The 17,949-nt window shown below is 45.3% G+C and overlaps 1 protein-coding gene across 3 annotated transcripts in view; it reads right to left on the reverse strand.

Moving 5' to 3' along the window:
* Positions 1-17,949, reverse strand: part of GNAL (G protein subunit alpha L) — a 240,638-nt gene that overhangs the window by 442 nt on the left and 222,247 nt on the right. For all 3 annotated transcript variants that reach the window (XM_036244310.1, XM_036244311.1, XM_036244312.1), the window contains 6 exons: positions 12,505-12,559; positions 11,015-11,088; positions 10,482-10,540; positions 10,033-10,153; positions 7,294-7,424; positions 3,680-3,747 (listed from right to left, as the gene is read on the reverse strand). In XM_036244310.1, coding sequence (XP_036100203.1) covers positions 3,680-3,747; positions 7,294-7,424; positions 10,033-10,153; positions 10,482-10,540; positions 11,015-11,088; positions 12,505-12,559 — 508 coding nt within the window. The remainder of the gene's footprint in view (positions 1-3,679; positions 3,748-7,293; positions 7,425-10,032; positions 10,154-10,481; positions 10,541-11,014; positions 11,089-12,504; positions 12,560-17,949) is intronic.

A 17,949-nucleotide genomic window follows, 5' to 3' on the forward strand; every position in this document is an offset into this window, starting at 1 on the left:
AAAACAGAAGTCAGGGTAGAATTTTCCAGAAATGAAGGTCTAAACCAGCCCATCAATGGAACTTTCTGTAATAATGGAAATGTTCTACATCTGTCCTGCCAACAAGGGAGCCACCATTCTTAGCTGAGGCAACAGAGACTTATTTTTAGTTTTATTTAATCTTAATTTAAATAGCCACACCAGATTAGCAGTTCTGTGTGGAGAGCCCATCAGCCACATTGCTTCCTCCTCCGCGGAGAACAGTATTTCCAAGGGGTGTCCCCTGGTTAGCAGTAGAAAATTCAGGCGTGTTCTGGGAGAAAAGTGCTCTTTGGCCAATAACTGGGTTAAAAGTCATCAATCATGATTAATGAAGCCACCTTGGAGTGACATGCTCACGCACATTGTGAAGCTAAGTGGGGCAGTGTGGAGAGAGACTATCTGGAGCTAAATTGTGCCCCTCCCATTCCTATATTTAAGTTCTAACCCCAGCACCTCAGAGTGTGACTGTGTTTGAAGACAGAGTCTTTAAAAACATAATCTCAGCCCTGGCGGGTTTGGCTCAGCAGTTAGAGTGTTGCCGGCAGACCAAAGAGCCGCAGGTTCGATTCCAGTCAAGGGCATGTGGTCCACCCCGGCCCTGGTCTGGGTTGTGCAGGAGGCAACCAATTGATGTGTCTCTTTTACATTGATGTTCCTCTCTCTCCCTCACCCCCCCCCCTTCCTCTCTCCCACTCTATCTGAAGACATAGGTGAAAAAGTATCCTCCCATGAGGATTTAAAATAAATAAATAAAAACATAATCTCAGACTTACAGCCTCTAGAGCTGTGAGAAATACATGTCCTCTGTTTAAGCCACGGAGTCTGTAGGACTTTGTTATGGCAGACCTAGTAGACAAATGCAGGGGTCACATGGGACTTTCTTCATAGGTGCCCACAGGAATCCCTGGATGTTCTTGTGCCTCTATTCCCACCCCCTTCTTTTTCTGCAAAGCATCTCGGGAAAACAACTGTTGGAGAAATAGTGGGAGGGAGTTGTGCAAATGTTCATCAGGTTATGAAAATCCTAGGAGAGACATTTTTAGCAGTGGTTGGGCTTCTCATGAGCAATTAAAAACATTTTTTTTTCAACTTATAAACACTGAAGTCTGTAAGTTAACTATCTTTTTATTCTTTAAGCACCAGGTGAGGGATGTGGCACAAGGAGAGTAAGTGAGCAGTGAATGAATGAAATTAGGCTTTGTCCCTACCTGGAGCAACAAAAATGTAAGGAATGAAGAAGTCATTACAAAGGTTGTTGCAGTTTGCAAACTTCAGACAGTTTACATCTCTAAACAAACTAATTTTCATCAAAAATAAGAGAAATAGGTCCAGCCAGGTGGCTCAGTGGTTGAGCATTGACCCGTGCACCAAGAGGTCGCCGGTTTGATTCCTGGTCAGGGCACATGCCCAGGTTGTGGGCCAAATCCCCAGTGGGGGGCATGCAGGAGGCGGCCAATCAATGTTCTCTCTCATCAATGTTTCTATCTCTCTCCCCCTCTCACTTCCTTGCTCTCTAAAACAAACAAGGGGAAAAAAAGAGAGAGAGAGAAATAAGTTTGTCAAGAAAAACAGCAGTTCCAGACTCTGCAGTCACCTGGCTGCTGCCCAACTCTCCAAGGCCCTCTCTTAGATAAAGGTCAAGGTAAAAGAAATCTGAACGGAGCTAATAAAATACGAGGAAGATAGCCCAGAAAACATGCAGGCTTCTAACAGATGCTAAGGGCATCAGGACACCACCTTCTGCTTTAAAAAGGTTTGGCAACATGGCCCCGGTCTGGGCTGGGGCTTACAGGTGGCTTCCAGTTTGAGGGACAGGTCTGGTTGACGGTGACTTGGGAAACACTGGGGGCTTATCACCTGGCCCTCCCTTATCCTGGCTCTCTCTGTTCTATGATCCTCCTGTTCTGGGGTTGGTTCATGCCTCCCTTATCTGGGACAAACCTCCTGGTGGTCAGTCCCCTGATCATGTGATAATATTTAAGGAGAACGCTCAGACAGTGCTTGGCGCCTTCTCATAGAGGGGTGCTTCTCACTGTGCCCTCCTTTGTCAGCCCAAACCCCACTTTACCTTCCTCAAGGACAGGTCCTCCCTCTGCACCTCCCTCTCTCCTTTTATAACCTTTATTCCCACCCTCTCTCGGGGCCCTATGTTACCAAAATTATTGTTTCACCCAAAATTTGCTCTTGTCCAGATTAAATATTAATAAATAACCAGTTCTGAAATCTGCCCTGGATGCCTTTTAAGTCTGGGGTTAGGGGTTCCAACTCAAAACTTCTCAGAAGACTCACTGCCCCAGGCAAATCCCCAAATAAAAAAAATGTAAGTCGATACCTCCCATGCCTTTATTTCCCCAATTTGCAAACTGCATACAAGCCACGTCTGTCCACTGTTAGAGAAGAAAAGTTTTCTGCCTGAGGACTGAAGTGGGGGCATGGTCTTTATCTAAATGACTAATTTGTACACTTAACTTTTTGTTCTCATTAGAAGAGCATTTTGTGGAACACTTTTTGTATTTTATGGTCTTTCAAGATGTTCCTTAAATAGAAAGTCTTTAATCTACTACAAGCTAATTTCCCTTACTGAAGAGATTCACTATGTGTAACAGCATAGCAAAGGTTCTGGGAAGGCTTACAACAGAGAAACTTCTCACTTTGTTTAATACAGCATTTCTCAGATTGACTCACTGCCCTTTCCCAGCACTACCTGTTACTTCCTGGGGAACGCCTATTTCTTGGAACTCACTTTGGGACTTGGTTTCTTACCCTTGTTATTTCCTCATTCAGTATAGGATTCAAGAGGCAACAAAGAGCATGGAGGGAGGAGTACAGAGAAAGGTGTCAGGCTGAGGATCTGATCCCCATGGTAATGCCCGCCTACAGACTAGACCATCCCTACTGCAGACCCGGCTGATTTCTATTTCTGCACAATTGACATGTGCCTTGGCATCTACTCGTTTCCAGCTAGTGAAAACTCCTAGCCAGCAAATGCGTAAAATTTTACCAACTGGTCAATTTGGGTCAAGTATATGGTAGTTGTTTTTATACAACTCTTTTACTTTTTATGTAAGTTTAAAATTATCTCAAAATAAAAAATAAAAGTCTTGCCTGGCTTGTGTGGCTCAGTGGTTGAGCATTGTCAGGGCACATGCCCAGGTTGTGGGCCAAAGCCTCAGTAGGGGTGCATGCAGGAGGCGGCCAATCGATGTTCTCTCTCATCGATGCTTCTATCTCTCTCTCCCTCTCCCTCTAAAATCAATAAAGAAAAAATAAAATAAATGTCTGATTTTGAGCAGATCCATTTTCACATTAATTTTAGCCCCTTAGTGTTAAATGGAAGGCAAAAGACTAAAGGAGGACCCAACATGGAGCTGGTGTTTTAGACTCTGCTGAAAGACTCTTTCCATTTTGGAAAATACAATAAGCAACAGCTTGTCTCAGTGTTGTTCTTGCTTGGAAGCTGTGTGACTTGAGGTGAGATGTCTAATGTCTCTGAACCTCAGTGTGATCAGCTGTGAGATGAAGTAATAATACCTGCTCTCATTTGACATAATTTGAGGGGATATTAAATGAGATCATGAAAGGGTAAGTAATTTACAAATTGCAAAGAACAATATAACTCTAAGGTGGTAGGAAAACAAAGGTTAATAAAATCACTTACCAAAAACAGATCCCTTATAAAGAATTTGGCTCTTGTAACTTTGGGATCTTCTCCTGCATCTGGTGTCGCTGTAGAAATTACAAATGGAATTTTATTTAAGTAATGTGAAACAGAGCTACAACTCTATGGAAAAATAAAAAAAGTTACAAACTTGGACTGAGATATACTCATAGCATTAAAAGATGCAAGAGGGGAACAGCAACTGTATCCATTCCTTTCTCTGGGACCCTGATGGGTTTGCAAAGGAATTTTATTTACTGTTAAAGAATATAGTGCTGGTGATTTTGACCTATTACAATTAATGTACCTACTGGTTTCTGGGAGCAAGGCAACAGGGTTGCTGAATGAGTTCTGTTGTGAAACTATAGAGTGTATTCCTATTGCAGAAAGTCAGGTCACCTTAAAGATTACAGGAAACCAACCTTGGATCTGGGGACGAAACCAAAAGCAAGCATAGGGTTGCTCCAAGGGGGTTTCCCCTCCTCCTCACTAATAGGCTGGGAGGAGTTGAAATTATCATAAAAAGGGAAGCCACTAAGGCCCTACAGATGACCTGTGGCTGAACCCGGTCAGGTAGCAACACAAGCTTTAAAATGTATGGATGTTGCTAAGGCAGAATTCCTTGAAAGGACCAATCAGAAGCTAGCAAGACATACATCTACCCCTAGACAACAGAACACCCGGGCAACCCACTTGGGTCCCCCTCCTGCTTAGGGGAGTCTGTCTTTCAAATAAACTTTTCTTTCTCTTAAATGGAAAAAAAAAAAAAAAGACACACATGGCAAGGCAAAAGGCTAAAATGTCACATTCTTTTTTCTTTTCTCCTTTCAAATCATTTTAAGAGTTTTAACTGATAAAATTTTTTTTTTGGTGGTGGCGGATAAGTTCTACTCAAATAGAAGGTAAGCATCTCATTGAGCACTGGCCAGGCCCACAGCTGCCGTGACCTTCCCTGGAGAGAAGACCTGGTGGCCTCAAGGAGCTGGCGCCAGGCCTGTGGCTGCAGCGGTGGCTCTGCTCGTCGGGCTGCATTCTCACTCCATCAGCCTGGTTCTTAGAAGACACCCTCCTTCTGTTCCTACTACAGACTGCAGCATCTTCAGCCCTGATTAAAATCAACTGTGGTGCCCACTCTGATCTAGGCACCTCTGAGCCTTTTACCCATGTATGCACATTCTAAGTCCATGGAATCATTCAAGAGTTTCTGTGGTCCTGTGAAATTTATTTTCTTAAAGTCTATGCTCCAAGTCAGCCTGTTCTCATCACTCGCTTCCCTTCTCTGTTACAACTACTGTGGTGCTGGGAGCTCTGCAAGTGCTGGGCCAGCCCTGGCCTGGAGGTCTGCCAGGCTTGGCCAGAGTAGGAGTCTGGGAGGGCCAATGCAGAGGAGAGAGAGAGTGAGCAGGGGAGCACAGTGTGACTGAGTGTGGGGGAGGAGCATAGTGTGACTGGGTGTGGGGGAGGAGCACAGTGTGACTGGGTGTGGGGGAGGAGCACAGTGTGACTGGGTGTGAGGAGGGAGGAACAGTGTGACTGGGTGTGGGAGGAGCAGTGTGACTGAGTGTGGGGGAGGGGCACAGTGTGACTGGGTGTGGGGAGGGAGGGGCACAGTGTGACTGGGTGTGGGGAGGGAGGGGCACAGTGTGACTGGGTGTGGGGAGGGAGGCGCACAGTGTGACTGGGTGTGGGGAGGGAGGCGCACAGTGTGACTGGGTGTGGGGAGGGAGGCGCACAGTGTGACTGGGTGTGGGGAGGGAGGCGCACAGTGTGACTGGGTGTGGGGAGGGAGGAGCACAGTGTGACTGGGTGAGGGGAGGGAGGAGCACAGTGTGACTGGGTGTGGGGAGGGAGGCGCACAGTGTGACTGGGTGTGGGGAGGGAGGCGCACAGTGTGACTGGGTGTGGGGAGGGAGGCGCACAGTGTCACTGGGTGAGGGGAGGGAGGAGCACAGTGTGACTGGGTGTGGGGAGGGAGGCGCACAGTGTCACTGGGTGTGGGGAGGGAGGTGCACAGTGTGACTGGGTGTGGGGAGGGAGGCGCACAGTGTCACTGGGTGTGGGGAGGGAGGTGCACAGTGATGCTGAAGGGTAGGGGTAAGTGCAGCGCTTGCTATTTCCTGGACAGGTCAGGTTCGGCTTGAGCTTGTGGGGAGATTGAGTCATTGCTGGTAGGGATCATAAGCATGTTTATGATGTGTTTCAGAAAGACGATTTTGTCAAAATTTCAGAGTTTTCTGTAAAATTGAGTGACCAAAATCAGGGAGCCTGGGAAATAAGCAGCACTGACTAGATTAATAGCTGAGATGAGGGGAATATGGGTCAGGACCAAGGCTGTGAGGAGGCAAAGAAGGAAAAGTATGTCGTACTGGATGGGTTCTTTGGAGGTCAGCTCCAAAGAGCTCGAGTATTGACTGGCGGAGGTCAGGGAATGGGGTGGACTTGGAAGTGTGAAAGTTAAGGAGTGTTGCCAGGAGACAGGAAATCCAGCAACAGAGAGGGAACACCAGGGCACTGGGAAATTTTTCCTCAGCAGGTAGCAAGCTACTTAGCCTTGGAAAGCACAGCCCTGGGCTGGCTGAGGTTAGTGCACAGAGGCTGATGAATTGTAACTTCTTAACTGGAGTTTCTAGAAAAGTTTGGGATTCAAATGTAAGAAGGGGTGTGCACAATACAGTTTGGGACTCAAATGTAAGAAGGGGTGTGATTTTGCTGTAAACAAATCTGTCCTTTGAGACTCTGGTGGCTCAGTGTCCACTCAAAACTGAAGAGCAGCAGCTGGAAATGGGGTTGCCAACTCCACTGGCGCTGCCTGGACAGGACCTTCCTGGCTTCAGCCCTGAAAAGTCCCATGTCCCAGGAGAACCCTAGATGGTTGGTCACCCTAATGGGAATGACCAGTGTCATAGCCAAAGTCACCCCTGGAGACAAGAGATGCAAACACGGGGCTGGAAGTGCGAGCTTGGGAGTAAAGGGTCCGAGGCCTTGTCCTCACAGGCTCTTCCTGGGTGACTGAACAAGTGACTTTACCTTTCTCAGCCTCACTTTCCACAAGAAAACAAAATAAAAACTCCTCATAGGGTTCCTGGGAGGGTGCAGTGTGAAGGTCGATGAAAGGGCTGACATGGCACAGTTTACAGAGGCCCAACTGAGGCACCAAGAGGCAGAACTTACCCCAACTAACGACATATTCACAACCCAAAACTGTCCTTTCTCCAGTTTAGATGGAAAATCAAACTCTGAAATTTTTACAGATGGAACCCTACATAGGATGTTTTAATACTCTCCTAGTCAAGGGGAGTGATTTAAAAAACTTTTTTTCTTTATTAATAGATTTTAGAGAGAGAGGGGAAGAGGGAAAGAGAGATAGAAATATCCATGAGAGAACATCAATTGGCCGCTTCCTGGGCATGTGCCCTGACAGGGAATCGAACCGGTGACCTCTTGGTGCATGGGTCGACGCTCAACCTCTGAGCCACTCCTGCCGGGCAGGGGAGTGATTTTAATTAACTGAATTTCCTAGATTCATCAGAACTGTTGGAATTATAGTTACAGGGCTACTGAAAGAACAACTAAGTCTCTTCCTTAATTGGGAGAAACGTATTTTGAAACCTTACCATCTTCAGGAACAGTATAATTTGCATACTCTGGGAAATAATCTTCAATTTTTGATTTCCCCGCCAAGACTTTTTCTGCCAGCATGTCTTGTTTGTTCAAGAATAAGATGATAGAAATGGTCCGTAACCACCTGAAAAGGAGAAATAAACATAGAGATTTTACATCCACTTTATGGGAAAGTACATCTAACACAGGAGGAAGTCAGTGAAAAGGACAACATGGCCATCGTCCTGAAGATGTATAGAATTTAGCATTACTTGATCTACCATTATCTCAGTCCCATACTCCATCTACAAGAAAGATATATTTTTTAAAAATCCTCACCCGAGGATATTTTTACATTTATCCTTAGAGTGAGAGGGAGAAACATTGATGTCAGAGAGACTCATTGACTGGTGGCCCCCAGTCAATGACCTCAACTGGGGCCGGGAACAAAGCACAACCAAGGTACGTGCCCTTAGCTGGAATTGAACCCAGGACCCCCTGGTCTGCAGGCCAATGCTCTAACTGCTGAGCCAAACCAGCCAGGGCAAGAAAGGTATTCTTATAACGATAAATAAATATAGCAGTTAATTTAGCAGTTTAGCACTTTCTAACTTATCTTCACTGGGGACATAAATTTACTGTATCAAAGCTAAGGTCTACTTATATAATAACTATACTTGGATTATTTATGGTGGTGTAACTCACTCATAAAGGGTCAGAAAACTAAAAGTTAAAGCGGTATTAACAATGAGATAAAGGACTCTTGAACTAATCACCAAGAACATAGCTTGTGGCTGGGTTGGTTCTTCCCCTGCCACCTCTGACCAGGTCTGAGTTCTCCAGACATGGGGCAGGATGTTCATCAGATCTAGATGCAGATCCTGGCACTGGACAGGACAGACTAAGAGGAGGTCCTGGCACTGGACAGGACAGGCTAAGGGGAGGTCCCTGCACTGGACAGGACAGGCTTGGGGAGATCCCTGCACTGGACAGGACAGGCTTGGGGAGATCCCTGCACTGGACAGGACAGGCTTGGGGAGATCCCTGCACTGGGTAGGACAAGCTAAGGGGAGGTCCCTGCACTGGACAGGACAGGCTTGGGGAGATCCCTGCACTGGGTAGGACAGGCTAAGGGGAGGTCCCTGCACTGGACAGGACAGGCTAAGGGGAGGTCCCTGTATTGAACAGCACAGGCTAAGGGGAGGACTTGGGCACAGTGAAGGTGCAGGCGGGAAAGTTCTTTGTTTCATTAAATAGACGCTGAGAACTGGCTTAACATGAACTCAGTGTGCACATCAGCAAAGCCTTTAGAAATTCCATTACTTCAAAGGAATCAAGTCAATGATTACTGTACAGGAATCTTACTATGAATTAGAAACACAACCCATTCTTCCTCCAAAGGGAAATAGCCTTAAAATTTCTTCTAGTTAACAAAACAAAACAAAAACATAGTCCTTACCGCGGCTGGTGTGGCTCAGTTGGTTGGACAATTTAATTCCTGGTCAGGGCACACACCTAGGTTGTGGATTTGGTCTGTGGTTGGGGTGCGAGTGGCAACTGATTGATGTTTCTCTCTCACATCGATGTTTCTCTCTCTCACTCTCTCCCTTCCTCTCTAAAATAAAAAAATACTATCCTCAGATGATTAAAAAAATACATGGTCCTTGTAAAAATGAATTTTTAATTATAGAAAAATTAATACATAGAAAAAAATCAAATGTAATTACACTCAGAGGCAGCTATTAGAATTGTTAGGTTTTTACTTCCAGGTTTCTTTCTATCCTCACACATATTTATCATATTTATAAAAATGAGTTCAAGGTGTTTTTAAATCTGCCTTTTCATTTAACAACGTTATAGTCGTTTTCCTATGTGACTACGTGTGTGTGTATACCCAGTATTTCCTGACTCTTTCTCATTAGCTATCTTAATACTATAAAACTAAGAACACTTGTTGAACACTTTATTAAAGAAATACTTCTCTGAAAGCCCAAACCTTCTGCAAGGATAGCTGATGTTTGTCCTCCTCAGTGCTCTTTCTTCCCAAATATTTCAAAAGACAGTGGTTCAACCACTCGCGCAGTGTCTGGCCCATCCACGGCTCTGCCCTGTGCAGCAGCAGAATTTCAGACACACCGTGCTTTTCAACTGTAACTGGGCCCAGGGATCACCTAGCTACGTGCACTTTCTAAATTCTGAAAACCAATTTTGAACTGTAGATATAATCTTAGGCTTTTAAAACAGACTTAAATTTTCTTGACAAAGCCCTAGCAGAGCTTCATCAAGGAATGGTCCCATGTTAAGTATGTCTATAAGATGGACTAAAAGAGACACAGTTTTGGATTTATCAGTAAGGAAAGAATGACTATATCTGGAGGAAAAAAATAAAGTGAGCTGGGTAATACTTTTAATAAAAAAATTTTTGCAATCCAGTGGTGAGACTGAATTTATTATTTTTATTTATTTTATTTATTTTATTTTATTTTATTTTTTTATCCTCATTCGAGGACATTTTTCCATTTTTTGTACAGACAGAGTGGGAGGGAGAGAGAGGAAGAGAGAGAGAGGGAAACATCGATGTGAAAGGGACACATCAAGTGGCTGCCACCCACACGACCAACCAGGGCCGGGGACAAACTGCAACCGAGGTACATGCCCCTAGCGGGAACCGAACCCGGGTCTCTCCGGACCGCAGGTGGACGCTCTAACCGCTGAGCCAAACTGGCCAGGGCTGAATTTATTATTTTTATAACCTGTTATTCCAGATGCTTTCAAAAAGGTCCAGGGACTCTCTCAGCCTGTTGGTGTTGTTATCTTCCCGAATCACCATGTTGTAGCTACTGCAGGCCGCCACGTAAATGATAGCGGTGACGTCTTCGTGGGAGAAGAGAGAAGTCAGACAGATTAGGGTTATGATCAAGTACACATCCAACTGCTACCATTTCCGGGGGGATTTTCACTCCACAACTATGCGAATGCCTTCAGTCGGCACTGCGTGTGTAATGGTCATTCAGGAATGTGCCCAACCAGGAGTCTACCCATATTAGCAAATGGCAAATGGGAATTTGGGATGCTTAAATCCTTACTTATGTGATTTCATATTTAAGGCATTTTATAGATTATTTCATTCAAAGCTACTTAAACATAGCAGCAGGAGTGTGTGAGAATTCATCCCATTTTTTTGAAAGAGCATAGAAATCACCATTAAAGCACTGGATCCATTTTCTTCTCTCATCCCTCTGGCCACCAACATCAAACATGCTGTGGAAGGACAACATGGGGACAATTATTTGGGGTGTGAGGAACAACCGGCACTCTGCTCTTCTTCACTGTGGCCCGGCCCAGGTTCTGCACCAAGGTTCTGCAGCCAGTCATTCCTTGGGTCACAGCCCTCACCCTGTGGCCACCAGGTGGCTCAGGGCCCTCCTCAGGACAGCCTGTGCAGTGCACCCCTCTGCAGGTTTCTGGTGCAGTTTCTCTCTACCTACCCCACCCAGTGCCTCAGATCTTTCTCACCTCAAGCCTCTCCGGTCTTGGATTCCTCCCTTCTCTAAACTTATTACATGTACTTCAAGACCGCACACTTTGCACCCCTTACTTATCCAAAAGGATGGCAATGCACATTTGGGATTCTGCTGGGTCTCTTGGCCCCACGCCCAGTAGGGTCCCAGAAGGCAGCAGGGAGGGTTCCCGCCCACATCTCTGCAGCAGGCCTGCTCCCAACAAGGCACTCACTGAAAGTTTACTTTGTCCACTTGGAATCGGGTCTCAAAAATCCCTGACGTCAGAACTCTGCATCTGAGAAGGTCCTGAGAGCAGGAACAGAAAAGCAAACCAAGTGACACTATTGTTTTCCTTCAGAAGGAAAGCCCAGGATGCAACCATACTATGTAGTTGAGTTTTTCAAATAGCATTTTCTTTCATTATAAAAAAACAACAACAGTACACTAATTAAACACTCAGACAAATGTGTTCTCTCTCCCTCCCCTACAACCCACCCCTTGAGAAAGTCATAGTTCATGTATTGGTTTGGTCTTAGAGACTTGATATTTGTGCTTTCTTCTTTTTAGCCACTGACTGTCATGCTCCTGACAACCAAATCACACCCTTAGTGTTCTGGGCAGAGACCCTGACAGTGCTCTCTGGACCAACAGGAGAGCTGGCTGCTCCGGGTTCAGACCACTTGAGTGAGAAAGCAAAGGAAGCGCAAATGCATTCACAGATCATGGATTTTTGGACTGGATGCTAGCTGATTTAAGATTTCCTCTGCTGCGCATACTTCTATTCTCTGTAAGATGAAAGATGATTGCAGCCTGGAGGGGATGAGAAAGGCAGTATATGAAGCAGTCTTCTCTTATACATTTGCCAGATGTCACAGGTATTTTTTTTCTGATTACACATCCATTATGATGTTAACAAAGCAGACACAGCAATCCTTCTGGAAGCTGGGAAGTGGTCTTCCCCTCTTAGCTTGATGAGAAGTATTTAGGATAGCCTCATGGGACTGACTCAAGACTAGGAGGGCCCCATTGCTCTGCCAGATAATTTTGAGCACTTGGAGTCAGACTCAGAGACAGACAGACTTCAAGGGACACGGAGGAGCTCAGACCTCCAGGGGGTGCAGAGGAGAGACAGCCTCCAAGAGGGTCCTGTGGCCAAAGCCCTCCAGGAGACCCAGACGCTGGGTATTGGAGAGGCAGTTCGAATGGAGCCCCACTAACTTCTTTGTAGGTCACTAGCTCTGGAGGCGTCTAGAGGGCTCCTAAATTGAACAATTCAGGGTTCTCCAAGTCTCTACAGATGGGGCACGGAAGGGCCCTCTCTGCTTCTGGCAAAGGGGTGCTTTTCTCTGCCTTAGCCCCTGGAAAGTGTGCTGTGGTTTGTTACTTAGACCAGGGCCAAAGCAGAGTGGGCAGAGTTTATGAAGCTAGGGAACTAAAGGTTTAGTTTTCTGTTGAGAATTGGTTAGTCCTATTCCACAAATAACATTATTTTGATATTCGGAATTTAGAAACTTAGTATGTTTCAGGGAGCAAAGTCAACAGGCCAAATAACAGGGCACAGTAAACATACCACGTGTGCATGCAGGGACAGCACAATTTGTAAGGAGTAGTTATTTTAAGAAATTTTTCCTTAATCCATTTAAAAATGATCACTGAATAATACTGGCAATTTCTTTAATCTCACTAGGTTCCAACAGGTGGCGCAGCTTTGCCTTCACATACCTGGTCTGTGGGGGTGTAGTCCACCAAGCTGACACTGTCGATTCTTTCCAGGAAGCTGAAAAGAAAGCCCGCAGTGCTCAGAATGTTCTCTGATGACGTTCTCCAGGGTTGTGGGTGACATATGGGATAGTCACACAAGCACAGGAGGACAGGGCAGCAGAGAGGCTGAGGGAAGTTCCCATATTCTTTCCTGCACATGTGTCTGCCCAGGTAGCATAACACTCCTGACTGAGGGGTCAAAGCTACCTTCTTTATTATTTTTACCTCTGCCTTCCCTCTTTGCTTTTGTCTACTGCTGTAGGGTTTGGGGTAAGGGGCCACTCAGAAATTAGGCGGGGGCACAGGCTTCCTTTCAAGGCTCAGCTAGTAGAAAAAGGCCATGGTGTGAGGTAAATACAAAAGGGGAAGTGAGAGATGTTCCTTTAGCGTAATGAGTTCCTGACAGGGCCCAAAAGTTGTGTATGAATGTGTGTGCATATGAGCAGGTTTAACCTGGTGTGCACACCTGGTGGAAGCTATGAGATCGTCCCAGAAGTCGGATGTGTTACACAAATGGAGGCAGGGAGAAGGAAGCAGAAGGAAAGATTGTACTACATCTGCACGTAGAAGAAGACAGACGCAGGTGCTCTCCCTCTGCTGGACTACCCTGCTTACCTGGCAGAGGCTGCCCTGTTCATCTTGTCTAAAATAGCACCTTGTCCATCTCCACACTAACTTTGCTTTATTTTTCTACAAAGCACTAACATGGGCCGACATGTTTTACATTTGCGTATTATCTTTCTCTTCCTACAAAATGTGAGCCCCCCAGGATGGGTCTCTGTCTGGTTGGCCCAGGTGTCCCTAGCACCTTGTACAGACCTGGTCCCTGAATATTTGTCTGATGAAAGGACATTTGCTCCCCTCCTCCTCCTGACCTGGAAGAGGTAAATGAGCAGGTAGCTAAGAGGCCCAGCCCTCAAAGGACACTGTGATGTTCAAGACACAGGAAGAGATGGGGACTGGTAACTGTGATCAGAGAACCACCTTAGGAAAGAGTAAGGGCAGCGGGGCTTCAGAAAGGCAGGGAAGCATGTGAGGGGAGGGAGGGCATCTCAGTGGCTCATGCTTTCCTGGCCCTGGGTGTCCACACGGCCAGGGTGAGGTTCCTACACTGGGGAGAGTAAATGTGACTTAGACCAGGGACAGGACACGGCTTCCCTGCCTGTCCAACCTTGGAAGGTTTGAGTTCCATCACTGGGAATATGAAATAAAGCAATGATCAAGCCTTCCTCCTAAGCCCTTGTGCTTGGGGACATTTTGCATAGCATGGATGTGTTACCTCCCATTTCCACACAACCACCCCCACCAGCCTGCCCTGCTGGTCTTGAGACACTTTCAACACAGGCAAGAGGGATTCAAAGACACAATAAGACCACTTAATGTTCTTGGCCATCTTCAATCCTAGCTAAAGATAGGCCCACTGGGGTGACATTTTGGTGACCCTCCATCTGTGCACCCTTGATTTGGCATAAGGCCTGCCTGCTCTAGGATCAACACCTCTCTTAGAGCTGCAACAGGAGGTAACTCCGTGGCAAGTGAGCCACCAGCAGAACAAAGCAAGGGGCAAGAGTGTGCCTGATGGTGTTAGGGGTGTTCTTTCAGAGACACAAGGTGGTGAGGGCAGTGTCTGAAATGAGGCCATTTCAGCTGGAAGCCAGGGCCAGTCCCACCCAAGGGGAAGCAGCTGTTGGGGGTGGCTTTGTAACTGTACTACCTGCTGTGGGACTTTCAGAGAAAGTCAACTGCTCCTGGAGAAGGACTGCAGAGCTACGGCCAGATGGCAGGGCCACCTAGAAGCCAAAGGGACCCTGGTTCTGCCTGCAGCCTTTCTGGTAGGTGCTGCTACCTGCACACCAGAGGTAGATGAATTGGCCCAGGGTGCAGAGCTGCTGTCTGAGACAAAGCTGTTTGGACAGAGTACAATCCTGGAAATGCCACAGGAGGGCTGCCTGGGAGCTGGAGAAACATGAAGGCCCCCGGGAGGTGAGAGCCCCACCCTTGCTGGAGACTTGGTTTGAAAATCACAATGCTGCCCTGGCCAGTTTGGCTCAGGGGTTAGAGCGTCGGCCTGCGGTCCGGAGAGACCCGGGTTCGGTTCCCGCTAAGGGCACGTACTTCGGTTGCAGTTTGTCCCCGGCCCTGGTTGGTCATGCTGGTGGCAGCCACTCGATGTGTCCCTTCACGTCGATGTTTCTCTCTCTCCCTTCCTCTCTCTCCCTCCCACTCTATCTGTACAAAAAAAAAAAAAGGAAAAATATCCTCTGGTGAGGATAAAAAAAAAAGAAAAGAAAATCACAATGCAGTTTGGCTAAGTACTTGTTGGTCTTGAATTTGGTGGAGTGACGAGTGCCTTGGAGTATACACTGAGTTCCTGACCATCTAGCAGGAAAGAAGCCAAAAGATTCTGTGATACAGTGAGAGAGGTTTCTGTTCCTGGAAAGGGAGCTCTGGACTGTAGCCCAGACAACCAAGAGGGTCTTGGGTGGGAGATAAGCTGCTCCCTGCCCCCAACCCCAACCTGTGAGCTACAATAATTTGATTCAGAAATGATCTGTTCTCTCAAACAAGAAGTGTTGACGAGGGTGTGGAGAAAAGGGGACTCTAATACACTGCTGGTGGGAATGCAGACTGGTGCAGCCGCTATGGAAAACAATATGGTGCTACCTCAAAAAATTAAAAATTGAACTTCCATTTGACCCAGTGATCCCACTGCTGGGAATATACCCTAAGAACCCTGAAACACCAATCAGGAAGAATATATGTACCCCCATGTTCATAGCAGCACTATTTACAATAGCTAAGATCTGGAAACAGCCCAAGTGTCCACCAATAGACGAATGGATAAAAAAGCTGTGGTACATATACACAATGGAGTACTATGCAGCGGTAAGAAAGAAAGATCTCTTATCTTTTGAGACGACATGGAGGGACCTGGAAAGTATTATCCTAAGTGAAAGAAGCCAAGCAGAAAAAGACAAATACCACATGATCTCACTTATATACGGAATATAATGAACATAACAGTCTGAGGAATACAGTAGACCCAGACACATGGAAGTAGGGCACAGACTGACATCCCTCAGAAGAGGGGATGGGGGGGTGGGGGTGTGGGAAGAGATAAACCACAGAACTTATATGCATGTATGCATGACCAATGGACATGGACAACTAAGCCGGGGACAGGGCGGAGGTGGGGTGGGGTGGGGGGTGCCAATGGGGTAAAAAGGTAAAATATCTGTAACAAAAAAATAAATAAAAAAAGAAATGATCTGTTCTCTTGGCTGGGGACATATAATACTGACGTGATACAGAAACCAACTGTCTCTGCTGAAAAGGAACTAAATATTAAACTAAATGTGAAGCCTTTGGCTATACTTAGAGTTTAGGAAGCAACCAATTTCTATCAAGATGCAGAGAGGGTGGAGGGAGGTGGGTGACTTGATTAAGATGGTAATAAGCAGTATAAGTAGAAACAATGAACTATGGTTAAAAAATACATCAAAAGGTTCTGATAGATGGGATTAAAGACCGCCTTCCAAAGGAAGCAGTGGGAGTATTTTCCTGAATACTGCTAAAAATAAGTGATTCTGAGATATTGATGACAAAGGCAAATATGTCAAGGTCTTTTCTCATCCGCAGTTTCCAGGCTGGATGCTCGAGGTTGTTGGAGCTCTGATGCTTAACCATCTAAGCGAGACCTGAGAAGCACCAATGAACATTTCCAAGAGTATCTTCTGAATTGTTACTGATGCTGAATGGTATTCTGAGTTCATAGGTTTCAAGTTTGTGCAAAGAAAATAAAAATTCCCCCTGAATGTGAATGCATGCTCCAGTTTTTTGAAACACTCTCTAAGGAATAAGGGAATTAAATAAAAATCTATAGTAGTAGATTTCTACCTAGCATTTTGCCTAGGTCTTTGGTTCGATCTATGTATTTCCTAGCATGTTCTTCCTAGAAGTACTTCAAATCAAGGCTCCTAAAATAACATAGAGAGATGAGCTTTAAGGATCTTCCAAATTATACACAGAATTTCACATGACTACATTTTAAAGCTTACATTGTCTTCTTTTAAAAGCCACTGTTTGTTAAGCCAAAAAATTAACCAGATTGAAGAATCCACCATATAGACCATCTATTCACTCTACTTAGTTGCAAGATGATACCAAACTACAACTGTAAAAAATCACTTTCATATGGACACTATAAAAAAAAGTAGTTAAACAGGAATTTACTTCCATTTCTTTCCACTTTCTGCTACAGCTGAGGATATTTATGTTAGCAGAAGCATTTTTATTTTCATCATTCTGTTTGATATTGGTATAAAATAGCAATCCAGTATTTATTTCTCATCCACTGGCTGCTCCTCTTCTAAAATAACTTATAGTCATGGAGTTGATCATGAAAAGGGACAAGAGATCATGAAAAGATGATTTATTTAAAAATCACTTATTTTTAATGTATATTTATTTAAATGTATTTAAAATTATCTCTTTTGTGAAAAATTTAGCAAGTTCAAACTCTGTCAATAGCAAGTAAAAACACTTTTCTGTTATTGAAATTGATTTCATGACACTTATTTTCATGATGTAAGAAGACTATGGAATGACAAAGTACCAAGTAGTTCTTAGGGGCCTCACAGTTAAGATCCATGCTACTTATGCAACCATGCAGAAACCCCATTTTCTTTAATTTGATTTTTTAATCCTTTTTCTTTTCTTTTGATTTCAAGTGGCTTCATCCAAAACCCTGACTCACCTACCTCCTCTCCCTTGCACGACCACTCCCTTAATCACTAAGTCCTCAGAACAATGACATTCTGGTTGGCATCAATTTTAGGAACAAGGCTTGGGGTCTAATGACCACAGAGAAAGATAACATCTGGACCCAGAATAATGGTACATTCCACCAATCAAATCCTTGAGAAACCAGACAGAATGACGCCACGGCTGACATCAGGATCTGATACAATGATCAATTATCCACTACCCTAGCACTGCCCTAACTCCCTTAGTCATCATGATTAGTAATTTTTCTGCTATATAACCCATTGCCTAGAAACTATCAGGGTGTCAGATCTTTGAGCACTAGCTTACCCGAGACTTTGGGCATGGCGCCACTTCCTCAAATGATAAACCTTTACTTTCTTTGCTGCAAGCTTCTGTCCGTGTCTTTTTGGGCTCTGATGCATGCTGGCAAATGGACACTTTTAGTGCAGTAACACTTAAAAGGGGCAGCAGCAGCATCTGCAGACCTTGGAAATCAAAGTTTGAAGCTAAACCACATCCCCAGGTGAATCAGTGACTTGTGCACATCAGAGTTTGAGAAGCACTCAGTGTCTTTTCTTCTCCATTTTTACTGCCACCCCGCTCTAGGCTCTAATTTCTTAACAGCTGGACAATATAGTT

This window comes from Molossus molossus, unplaced genomic scaffold, assembly GCF_014108415.1.
Source record: "Molossus molossus isolate mMolMol1 unplaced genomic scaffold, mMolMol1.p scaffold_m16_p_6, whole genome shotgun sequence".
NCBI lineage: Eukaryota > Metazoa > Chordata > Mammalia > Chiroptera > Molossidae > Molossus > Molossus molossus.